The 12412-nt window shown below is 49.9% G+C and overlaps 1 protein-coding gene across 2 annotated transcripts in view; it reads left to right on the plus strand.

The window, feature by feature from the left end:
• PANX1 (pannexin 1) overlaps positions 1–12412 on the plus strand; it is a 50789-nt gene that overhangs the window by 26501 nt on the left and 11876 nt on the right. For both annotated transcript variants that reach the window (XM_036075001.2, XM_036075002.2), the window contains exon 2: positions 10062–10198. In XM_036075001.2, the coding sequence (XP_035930894.1) occupies positions 10062–10198 (137 nt within the window). The remainder of the gene's footprint in view (positions 1–10061; positions 10199–12412) is intronic.

Consider the following 12412-nt stretch of genomic DNA (forward strand, 5'->3'; position numbering starts at 1 on the left):
AGAGGGAACACAAGCAGCGGGAGTGGGAGAGGGAGAAGCAGGCTTCCCGCGGAGCAGGGAGCCCGATGTGGGGCTCAATCCCAGGACCCTGGGATCATGACCTGAGCCGAAGGCAGACGCTTAATGACTGAGCCACCCAGGCACCCCGGTTTTTTTAATACACTTTCTCATGAACTTGGAGCTCAGGCCCAGGCTGCTGGGGAGATTGAGGCTGGCCCTTCCCTGCTTCCCCTTGTGTCGTTGGCTGGCCTGGTATTGCACCTGTTCTCTCCACTCCCCATGCCTCCACCCTCTCTCCTTCCTGCTCCCTCGTTTGCAGGCTCCCATCATGCTGGGGAAGGAGTAGGGCCACACACGTGGGCTTGTGTTGCCCCTATACCAAGTATTAGCTGTCTGACTTGGGAAGTTACTCTTAGCCTTATTTCTGCATCGGACAAATGGGACTAAATGATAACTAGCCCATAGGCTCTTTTATTGGATTGAACAAGAGCTTCTAATTCCTATTTGATCACAGTATTTAATAAATGATTCCTGTTCTCCTTTAGTAGGCGATTCTGTGATGGAAAGGAGCTTATATGTGATCAGCACACAGGGGAATACCAGTGTAACAGGGAGTCACATCGGTTCTTAATGCCTTGGCGTGTACATGATGCCCATTTGCCCCAGGCTCTTCCTCCTGGCTCCATTGGCCATGTGCCGTGTTTTCAGAGTGCTGTCAGGCAGTTCTCTCTGGTCTTTGTGCATTTTGCTTTTTATTCTTGTGTACATAACTCAGCAGCCTTCCTTATATATCCTGTCATCACACCTAGTGTGTTTTTATCGGGATTGTTGCTGTTTGGTTAGTGCTCTAGGTACAGATTTTGTGTGATTTTGCAGAGCACTAATATTCTTTTTTAACACATCGATAGCATTATAGCAGAGACGTTTGTGTTGATTTCTTTTTCTGCCTTCCATCTAGCCTTTTACATTGCTCTTCATTTCACAGACCCAATGCCTTTGGCCGGGACCAGGCTGGGCCCTGGAGGTAATAGCAGAAGAGACTTGAGGCCGATGCGTGCTGTGACTGTTTTTTCATACTGTCTCCTAGACTCCTGACCAGTGTCTGCTTCTGTTCTTGACCCTGGATGGGCAGTTTTGGACACAGCATCCAGAGTAAACCTCTTAAAAGGAAAATCAGAAGATATGTTTGCTTTAAAAATTCTGCAATTATTCAGTGTGAATTTTAGGATTGAGAAAATGAGTATATTTTGGTATATTTGGAATCTAGGGGGTCTCACTGTAAAAGATAGAAGACACAAATACGGACTGGGGGAAGGCCAGGGGTGTTAAATTGGAATCTGAATGTTCAGTATAAACTCTGTTTCACACACACACACACACACACACACGCACACATACATACACAAACAGATGGGTTTCCTCGCCATGTCTGCTGAAGGCAGCTAGGAGCAGTGAGCCCATCTTGCATCCATATCCTGGGTTTAGGAATTGTATTACCTACTAAAAGGAACCAAGGGCTCCTCCCTGAAGACACGGCCAGTGGCAGGGCTGGGGCAGGGAAAGTACAAGAGGAGCCCAGAACACCCGTGCCACAAAGTGCAGAGTGCTCAGAAACCACGGGCATGGCGCGGGTCGGAAACGGTTTGTGCATCAAAATGAATAAGAGCAACAGATGACAAAATATTGAAAAACATAAGACTGTATAAGCACGTCTTAGTACTAAAAAACATAAATTGGGGGAAGGGGAAGTTCCTCTTTCCAGTACAATGCTGACTAACACACGCAGAGGGAAGGATGAAGTTGGAAACCCTTCATTTGCACCCACCATGGAAGTGTCTGATTCACCACCGGGTAAAAGCTTGCTGGGGAACCGAATACTTCCACAGTCCGAGATCTCCACACAGACAACTTCTGTCTCAGGGAGAAAGAGCCCTGAGAGCAGCTCGAGCAAGTAGCTGTCGTATGTGACATCACTGGCCCTGGAGGAAACCGATGCTAGGTGTCTCCCCAGGTGTCCTGCAGAGGACCCGCGCCCTCCTGGGGGAGTCCTGCCTGTCATGCAGAAGCTGGTCGGAGCACGGACAATCAGATGGACAGAAATCAGGGGAGCCTCACACAGAACCCGTAGGGGCTGCAGATGACAGAGAAAGGTTGTGGAACGCTTCCAGATGAGGTGAAAAGGTGACTAAAGACACGTGACATCTGAATGCATAGCGTCTGGTGCAGGACTGGAGCCCGATTGGAGGGGGGAGAATTGCTCTAAAGGAGAGTTGGGAAAATCCGAATACCAATAGCAGTATTGCATCTTTAAAGCTTTTATTTATTTTTTTGACACAGAGAGTGAGCACACAGGCAGGGGGAGTGGCAGGCAGAGGGAGAGGGAGAAGCAGGCTCCCCACTGAGCAGGGAGCCCGATGTGGGGCTCGATCCCAGGACCCTGGAATCATGACCTGAGCTGAAGGCAGACGCTTAACCGACTGAGCCACCCAGGGACCCCAGTATTGCATCTTTAAAAAAAAAAATCAATAATTGCTCTGGGTCATATAGGAATGTTTTGTTCTTAAAAGATACACACTTCTGAGAGGAAGGGTCATAACCGCTGCAACTTACTCACAAGCAGTTCAAGAAGAAAAAGAGATGTATGTATTAGGTATACATGTATAGAGAGAACATGTGGCAGAATGTTGACAGTGGATGAGTATTTGTGATTTCACTGTAATGTTCTTTTTTTTATGCTGATACTGTATTTTATGGTGTTTACAGATTTTATGTAATTTTTCCAGTTGTACTGAGCTATACCTGACCTATAACATTGTATAAATTTAAGGTACACCACATAATGATTTCACAGATGTATGTATTGTAAAATAATTACCACAGTAAGTTTAGTTAACACCCATCACCCCACATAGTCTTCTTTCTTGTGATGAGAACTTTTAAGATCTATTTGCTATTAGCAGCTTTTAAGTATATAATACAGTATTGTAGTTTTAACTATAGTCACTGTGCTATATATTACATCCCCAGGACTTATTTATCTTATAGCCAGAAGTTTGTACCCTTTGACAACCTTCACCCATTTCATGTACCCCACCCCCATGTTCTAGCTCTGGCAACTACCAAACTGTTCTCTGTTTCTAGTTTACTAGATAAAACATCTAAGTGAGATCATACAGTATTTGTCTTTCTCTGTCCGACTTATGTCACTTACCAGAATGCCCTCAAGTTCCATCCATGTGAAACATGGCAGAAATTCCTTCCTTTTTATGGCTGAACATCATTGTAAAATTCCTGTAATTTCTCTGTAGGTCTGAAAAAAAATCAAAATAAAATGCTTAATTTAAAAAAAGGAGGGTGTCTGTTATATTATTTTCTATAATTTTCTGTATATTTGAGTTAATTAATCTCAGATGTTAAAATTTTTAAAAATAAAATAACATTTACATATACTAAGTACTATTTTGCCTCTTTCCTAGGACATTGAGTTCTTTTTGTGCCTTTTTTGCCCTGGTACCCAGGTCACAAATTTTATTCACTGGATAGTCATCAGGTTTTACGCCAGGTTTATACAAGCTGTTCTTTCCTGTGGTGTAGACTTTCTGGGTTCTCCACCACAGGAAAGAAACCGCTCAGACCACTACTTAGTTCTCCAGTCTTTTCTTCTGGGTGTAATCTGGCCCCATGGTTCCGTGCAGCTGGGGTCTGAGACCAGCTTCCTTTTCTCCTGCTGCTGCTGCACTTAGCAAGCTGGATTCTGTTATGCTGTTTATGCCATCAGTGCTGGACTGAATGAAAGCAGCCTTGTAGGTTCCGTCCGTCTGAGGCTCACCAGCTTGGTCGTGTGTTCCCTTTGTGCGGTCTAGGGGTCACCCAGCCTGGCCCACAGGTTGGTAGGTACCGGCTATTCTTCCGGTCCATTTAGTGAGGGCGTCGTGCACCGATGGGGCCTCTGTCTAATTGGTCCCGAGGGGGAAAACCATTCATTCTGGTCTGTACTGCAGGGATGGGTAGTGAAGTACCTCGGGACTCGGAACTCATTTACAAGACGGCACTTGATTATGCCTGTCTTAGCTGATGTTAGCCCTGGTTGGGTTCTCTTTAAAAGCCCGGTTTGGGGCATGCCTGGGTGGCTCAGTCGGTTAAGCATCCGACTCTTGATTTTGGCTCAGGTCATGGTCTTGGGGTCATGAGCGCGAGCCCCATGTCAGGCTCTTCACTGGGCATGGGGCCTGCTTGGGATTCTCTCTCTCCCTCTCCCTCTGCCTCTCCCGCCCACCTCCCTCTCTTTAAAAAAAAAAAAAAAAAAAAAAAAAAGGTCGGTTTGGGGTGTGGAAAACAGAGACCTGGTGAATTAATTTGGTTTAAGGGAAAACTGTTGTTTCAATTCAGTGCCACCCCCCCCCTTTTTTTTGGTCAGTGTGGGCTGTAGACATTCTTACATTTTCACACTGGTTTGAAACATATATGTGCCTTGGGGTCAGTGCCTGCAAATGAAGGTGCTAGTAGACCATTTGGGACTTCCAGAATGTACGTATTTGCTGTGTCTGAAGCTAGAGATGGCTTTGGGTTGATGTCTCCTGGAGAAGCAAAAGGGGAGGAATTTGGTTCTTTTTAAGAAAGAGATGCTATTCTTAGATTCTTGCAGTCTTACTGTATTTTATCATGCTTGGGAGCTGTGGGTATTTTGCAGGAAATGACCCTCTGGGGCAGGTCCTTTGGCTCATCCAAGTCTTATATTGGAGTGAAAGATACTTTAAACAGAGTCAGACCTGATTTCGTTCTTGTGCTTGTTTACTGTTCTGTGTTTATTTTTAAGAGCTGACCACTACCCATCTCTTTCTTTCCACACATTGACGGTCCTCTTTCTGTGATTATTCTCACTGAACTCAAGAGTTTATAATAGTTCTCAGGGTTTTTTGGCAACCTTAAAATCTAGCCAGAACATTCAAATTCAGTGCTTTATAGGTTGTGTTATGATCTACCTGGATCCCCATATCTGCATGTGTATACATGTGAGTTGTGTGTGTGTATAATTTACATTAAAGTGAATTAGAACTCATTTTTCGTTTGCAAAATAGAAACATTTCGCGAATTTTTAAAATGCTATATAGATACTAAGGATTATAATTCATTTAATCATTATTACACTCTTTTTTTTTTTTGTGCCTCCCAGAATAAGCACCCCAGGATTTACTGTTACCCTCACAGAAACTCCTGGCCGCTTCCTTCTCATTCTACCATCTCTGACCCACTTTCTGCCATAGCCAGTGCTTTTTGTCTCCTCTTTCTTGTATTTGGAAGGTAAAGATGGAGACTTGGGTAGAGATCCCAGCCCCGCAACCCACTAGCCACGAGATCCCAGTGCCTCACTTTGCTCCTCGGTAAGAGCGGGGTAGAAGTGCACAGCAAGGGGTCGTTGCCTTTGCCCGCCTTCCGCTGCCCCTTTAGTCACTTCAGTGTGTTGGTTCCTTCAGCTTAGAATCTTCCATTCCAAAGTTCCTCGAAGGTCCTCCTAGCCAGTTAACTAGATCTTTCTGTTTCTGTTTTTATTTTGTTAAACCTGAGGTTTGTATGAGTTTCCTTAACTTGTCAGGAGGCCTGCTTCCGATGCTATCCGACAGTCGCCCGTGGCGTGAAGCCGCAGAGGCGGATGGCTCGCCCGTGGCATGAAGCCGCGGGGCCGGTGCGGGGAGCTCGCCCGTGGCGCGAAGCCACAGGGCCGGACAGCTAACCCCACCCCGTGCAGCGCCCAGGGAGGGTGGATGTGTCTGGCCGTCAGAAGTGGGCCTGCGGCTTGCGCAGAACTCAGGCCTCCTAAGCAGCTGGAGGTTAGTAACGCATAAAAATGAACAGAAAGCCATGAAAAGAGAGAAAGGCAGTAGGAAAATGAGGCCAGAGCAGGCGCAGCTGGTGTTGGTGCTGGGAGAAGGGGCTGGCGGCCGGCCTGCCCTCCCCGCTCCGGTCCCCGCTCAGGCGGCTCTGCTCTCGAGTTCTCCACCAGCTGCTTCGGCCGCGGCTGCGGGCGCAGGGGTAAGCTGGGCCGAGGGCCACCAGGGCTGCCACACCGGGGCCTGTGTGACCTGCCCCTGGACTCCAGGCTAGGGCCGGAGGGCGAATGGACAGGGGGATGTCTGTGGCGTGGGTCCCTCACTTAGCAGGTGTCGTGCACGTTCACGGGGCACGTGAGCACACATTCCCTCCCCGCGATCTTTCACCGCATCTGGCCGGACGCATACATGTAAAGCCCACAGCTCCCTCTGCGCTCTCAGCAAGTCCAAAGGTATGCTTCTTTGTTGTTCCCGGTGTAAATCTGAAACTCGTTTCTTGCTTTCTGTACAGTGTGAAGGCAGTTCATGTCTCACTAAAGCTACTCCCCAGAAATCAGAGCGCTCATCCGGCCATCACCCGGCACTGCCGAGCGGAGCGGGAGGAGTGTGGGAGGTGCCTGCGGGTTGGCTGCGGGATCGCTGCGGGTCGGCTGCGGGTCAGCTGCAGGTCGGCTGCGGGATCGCTGCGGGATAGATGCGGGTCGGCTGCGGGATCACTGTGGGATAAATGCGGGTCGGCTGCGGAATCACTGCGGGATAGATGTGGGTCGGCTGCGGGCTCCATTTGCTCAACTGTCCAGTGGGGCGGTGCTGTCTTACGGGGATGCTTGATTGAGACAGTACTTATGACAGTTGTCCGAACTGTTGAAAGCTGCAGAGGGGTGTCGCTTGTTTGATACAGGGTGCTGTGTGAGGTTGAGAGAGCCAGAAAGACAGTGTGTGTCTGTGTGTATACGTGTGTCCGTCCTGCTGGCCGAGAGCTGAGATACGACTGGAGGACATAAGACACATGTGCATGTTTATACAGTCTGGTCAGAGGTGATTATCTGCATGTCTCTGATGGCTTTAAAGTGCTTGGGTCGCTCCGTGGGGGGAAGCTTCATGGACAGGGTCACATCTGAGCTGGGCTTTGAAAGATGGCCCATGGCAGTGGACAGTGTGGATGGGGCATTAACTTAACAAACAAGTACAGAACGAGGGCCCCCCGTGCAGAGGGACTAGTGTGAGGAAAGGCACAGATTTTAGGAACAAATCAGGCCTGTGCAAGCCACAGCAATAATTGGGTTGGATTGGAGCATCGGTTTGGATTTGTACCCTGGGCAGGGGGAACCAGCAAAAAAATGTTGAGCCAAGAGAGTGTGAAGACCAGAACTGGGCTTTTAGGATGAATAATCTGGCAAACAGTTTAAAACAGGAAGAGGGAGAACCTGGAAGCTTTCTGTACTGGAGACCGCTAGGAAAATATGCAAAGCACCTTACTTATTTCCCAATATCATTTTGAAGACTAAATGAGATAGAGGTGGTGGAAGTATGTTTGGAGAGGTGAGTCAGGATGGCCCAGGTCTCGAGCGTCCTAGGCTCCGGCAACAGCTGAGCACCTGCCAGGTGTGCCTGGAAGCCAGGCTGGGCTAGTCCCCGCCGGTGGAGGTGCAGCGCTGCACAGCCCAGCTCACGGCGGCCCCCGCACCCTCTTGCTCTGCCCTTCTCCACTCCCACCAGTTTGGCTCCTGCTGCTTCCTGGCTCTGGACTAACTTGGTTTCTCATTTCTGGCCTGGAAGTACCTCTTGGGGCTTGATCTGTTTCCTTTCCTGGATTTGTCCTTGACTCTTCCCAGGAAGCTCTGCCCCTCCTGGTCACTTGGAGGGACCCCTTGCTCAAACCACCTCCTTTCTGACAGACCCTGGCTCCTGGGACCTCCCCAGTGTGCCCTCGCTGCAGCGACTGGCCTAGAGAGGAGTGTTTTAAGAGACTGAGGGATCAAAATTCTGCCGTTACCAGTTACTAGCTTGGGTAGGGGTTACTTTGTGCTTTGGTTTCATCCAGGGTAAAAGGAAGAGAAGATCTCATTTTCTCCCTCTCTCTCTGATTTAGCTGTGAGGTTGAAATGAGGCAATGAGTTAAGGGCTGCTTAGTGTTCCGTGAATATTGGTTGTCTGTTGTCTTTTCTTCTGACCTTCCATTCCAGATGAAGAACATTTACTTTTGAGCTCAGCGCTGCCCCAGTTTCCATCTCTCTAGACTCAATTATATTTTCTTTTTTCCTCTTTTGCAAAAGCTTTGGTGTAAAAAGTTTAGTTATTTATGCTCTGGCACTTCCCACCAGTGCCTTGGGGGAGGTTTTGGAGGTCCCAAGACAGGACTTGGCAGCACATTTTCCTATAGAAAGAATGTTATGATGTGTTGGCCTAAAGGATATACAGGCCAGACAGATTTTCATGAAATCCTACTAGCGCTGTCCATTTTCGTGAGAACGCACTTGGATACTCTTCTCTGGGCCAGTCACCCATCCATGTCTAACCCCGGGCCTGTTTCTCCCTCCTGTGTGTCTGTGGCTGTGCTCAGTAAGCCTGGGTGGGTGGGACCGCCTGGGCAGCATTTAGCAAAGTCATGCTAACGCAAGAGCTTTGTGAAGTTAGCCCGGTGGCTCGGTGCTGTTCTGATTAGCCTATTTTTATAAAATGCAAGAACTCAAGTTTAATGGGATACGAGAATTGAGAGGTCCTGGAAATCCATGACCTACCCCCAACTCATGTTTAAGCCATTCCTAGATGGCAAGAACTTACCCTATTATCGGACATTTTCAGATGGCATGTGACTTTTCATAGCCATCTCCTCTAAGGGCTCTTGCCGAGAAGTCTTTTCTTGATGTCCGCGGGCATAGAAGTCTCCGATGGGGGGGGGGTGCTCTGGGCCCGTTGTACCTCCTCCACCACAAGAATCTGCTCCCTGGACAACATCCCCGTTACTGCCCTGTCCTGCCACAAGTATAAATCCCACCTCCTCCCCAGAGGGAGCTGACCCTTTGGGGCTTTTTCTGTCCCAGAGGCTAGGGAAGTCCACCTGAGTGCCTTCCTGCCATCCCTTTCCCCTCTGTCTAGGGTGGGCATGCCCCCACTCTCCCAAGCAATCACAGCACCTGCTAGTTACTTCATACAGAAGAATGTAGTACTTACTGAGCGACTACTGGGAACCAGGCAGTGTACTGAGAACGCAGACGGGGACGCCAGTGTCCGCTTGGAGAGCCTTGGCTTCGGAAGGTGGAGTGACCTGAGGTCACCCAGCTGTGAGTGGCAGGGTTGGGTTTGAATAGAACCAGCACCAGAGCCCAAGCCCTTAGCATCTGTCTGGCCGCGCGGGGTACAGAAGACGGCGTGGCTGCTCTGGGCCTGAGCCGCAGGTCCCCTGCACCTGCCGAGCTCACGCTCCCGCGCGCCTCCCCCTGGCCCACCCCGCACCCGTCCCCCCGTCTGCGGGTCTGCACGCTCCTGCTTGGCCTGTGCTTTCACCCATGCCGCCTTTTTTCTTGGAGGAGACAGAAAACTGCTGATTTGCCATCCGGTGACTTACCACCAGATGTTCCTTTGGCCTTCCCCTCATCAGGCTCAAAGTTCTGACTTCTCTGTTCTTTTTTTTAAAGATTTTATTTATTTATTTGACAGAGAGCGAGAGAGGGAACACAAGCAGGGGAAGTGGGAGAGGGAGAAGCAGGCTTTCTGCCGAGCAGGGAACCTGACACGGGGCTCCATCCCAGGACCCTGGGACCATGACCTGAGCCGAAGGCAGACGCTTAACTGACTGAGCCACCCAGGCGCCCCCTGACTTCTCTGTTCTGAAGGACTCCTCCTCTAGTCCAGATTTCTGATCGACCCTCCTTCCCCCTGCCCCTGCCCTGTAACCCCTCCCTCCTCTCAGTCCTCACCCACATTCAAGCAGCCCTGTTCATGTCTCCCTGCGACGCTTTGGGCCCTGGTTCTTTTCCTGCCGTTTTTTCTCTTTATGGTGGTTTCACTTCTTTCCAGAGCTTTCCCCAGCTGAGCCCAAGCTGCCAGCGTCGGCCGAAAGTCTCTCCAATAGCCTAAATACGAACCTGGGCGCTGGGTTTTAGCTCTGACCTACGCCTGGTGTGGTGCTCCATGACTTCACTGACACGGGAGGGAGGTCTGGGGGGCTGCGGGGGCGGGTCCGGACCCCGCACTCGCATTTATTTGGCACTGTCTGTTTTTGCTTCTCAGGTACCCAGATAAGCTGTTTCTCCCCAAGTTCCTTCTCCTGGCGGCAGGCTGCCTTCGTGGATTCATACTGTTGGGCTGCCGTTCAGCAGGCCTCCTTGCAGGGCGATGCCGGACGCCTTCCGCTGTGTCTGCATAAGGTAACCGGGGACGCTTGCGAATCTCACCTGTCCGCTCTGTAGATGTGGGAACGGGAGCCCAGAGACCGTGGCCAGCCCGCAGCGCGGGCACGCGGGTCATAAAGAGACCTCAGACATGACTTGGTCCAGCACCTTCGCTAGCCGCTGAGGAAGCTGAGGCACTCTTTGGATTTTAGCTCCGTACCAGGGGGCGCCTCTTGTGTCTTAGTCCCCTTCCCACCCATACTGCCCAGCAGCGTCTGGCGCAGAGTAGGCTCCCGGTGCGTTTTGGATGCCCGGGTGGGCAGTGTTAGACGGGGGCAGAGCTAGTACTCAAACCTAGCTTTGGCCGCTGCCTTTTCAGTGCTCACAGGGTCCCTTGGGAACAGTAAGGGCCAGCATACACTTCCATTTCTTCTAGACAGTGTGTTGCTAGAACATCAGGAAGCCTGGTGATGACTCTCTCTGGGGGTGTTGGCTGCAACCCAGCCCGGGACAGATTCCTTTGCTTTCTGCTGGGGCCAGATACTGTGGAGGCACACGACGAGGGCAACGCCCGTGTCCGACAGAGGAGAGGTGCAGACAGTCAGGAGCTCCGCGTCAGGGGAGTGGTGGAGGTGGAGGTGCGGAGAGGATGGGCAGTGGGGAACTTGAGCCGGAGTTGGCCAGCTTTGTGCAGGAGAACGTTCTCTGTGTAATGAAGTGGCTCCAGTAGGTTTTCTCTGTGCACAGAGAAGTAGGACTGTGTCAGCCTGTTATTATTTTCAATCACTGGTTCTTTTGTCCATCATGAAAACAAATAGAAGATTTGTGTTTCTTCTGCTTTTCATTGAGGAAAGCATGCTATTTTATTTTCTGAAGAGCCAAAGGCTGAAGTTTGACTGTCTCCAGCCTTGACCTATTGTTGAACACACATCCTTCTTTCTAAAAAAGAACAGTTTAAGTCCTTTGCTATGACTCAGGCCTCTTCTCCAGTTTATTTTTTGCATGCCATCAGGCACAGTGATGCCCTACAATGACTTCAGGGTTGGGCTTTTCTCTTCGACATTTAGCCTTAGCGTCCATTGGGTCCCCGTCAACTCTGCATGTCTCAGTAGCCAGGCCAACCAGTAATGCTATGAATGGCCATAGTTCCAGAAGCTGAACAGCCTTGTTTGTGAGTCAAAATCCATGCTGTTACAGCTTATGTGCCTTTGTCACGATGCTCTTAGGAGAAGGGAGGTTGTAACTGGTCGCCGGGCTGGGCATTAACGGAGCCACAGAAGAAGAATGTATAATCTGGCTCGCCCAGTATAAGAGCTGGCAGGGACGGTAGAGATTGTGAAACTTTTAGAGAAGGAAGAAACTCAAGGTTTTTGCTGCAGTGTAAGGTGAAGGGCACCTAGAGAGAGCAAGCTGGGGAGCAGGACTAGTTGCTGGCTCTAAGACTAGAGTCAGGTCCCTGGCTGTCCAGTCCCCCTGCACTAGAGAAGGAGAGACCATGTGGAGCAGTGGGGGCAGCCAAGCCTTCAGTCTCCAGTGTCAGTGAGAGACTGGGGAGCTCTCTTTCTGGTGGTGGCAGTCCAGCTTATTTGGATGGAAGTTTGGCTGAGAGATCTTTCCAGATTCATAGGGCTGGGGACAGAAATTAGAGTTGGGACCAGCTAAGTTGGAAGGACCCTGGTCAACACCCCTGGCTTGAAAGTCTGTTCCTGGGGAGTAAGGGATGATCCTAAATGAGACCAGCCCTCATGGGGACTAGAGTCCTGGTTTGAATCATTTCAGTACTGATGGAATGAGGAGATAGGGGGATGGTCAGCATCTCTAGTCTGCCTGCCAGCCAGCAGCAGGAATAAATCTTCTCCAGAGGCAGGTAACTTCACCCAGAGCCTCAAATTCTTGTCCAGTTTTTCATGTGTAACTTCAGGAGTCGATAAAAAAATAACCAGTGTACAAGAAAACCGAGTCTTCCTTTGGGTGGTGTTGTGTGTTGAATTGTATCCCTTAAAAGACGTATTGATGTCCTAACACCTGTACCCTCGAATGGGACCTTTTGTGGAACTAGGGTTGTTGCAGGTGGAACTAGTTACCAGAGTAGGGGTGGGCCCCTAATCCACTGTGACTGGTGTCTTCATAACAGAGGCGTTGTTGGCCCGGCCAGACTCTGTGATCGTAGCTGCTTTGTTTCCACACCGATTTCTTCTTCCGGTGTTTTGTTTAATTGTGATAAAGTACACACCACCTAAAACTTACCTT

The sequence above is a fragment of the Halichoerus grypus genome, chromosome 11, assembly GCF_964656455.1.
Source record: "Halichoerus grypus chromosome 11, mHalGry1.hap1.1, whole genome shotgun sequence".
Taxonomy (NCBI): domain Eukaryota; kingdom Metazoa; phylum Chordata; class Mammalia; order Carnivora; family Phocidae; genus Halichoerus; species Halichoerus grypus.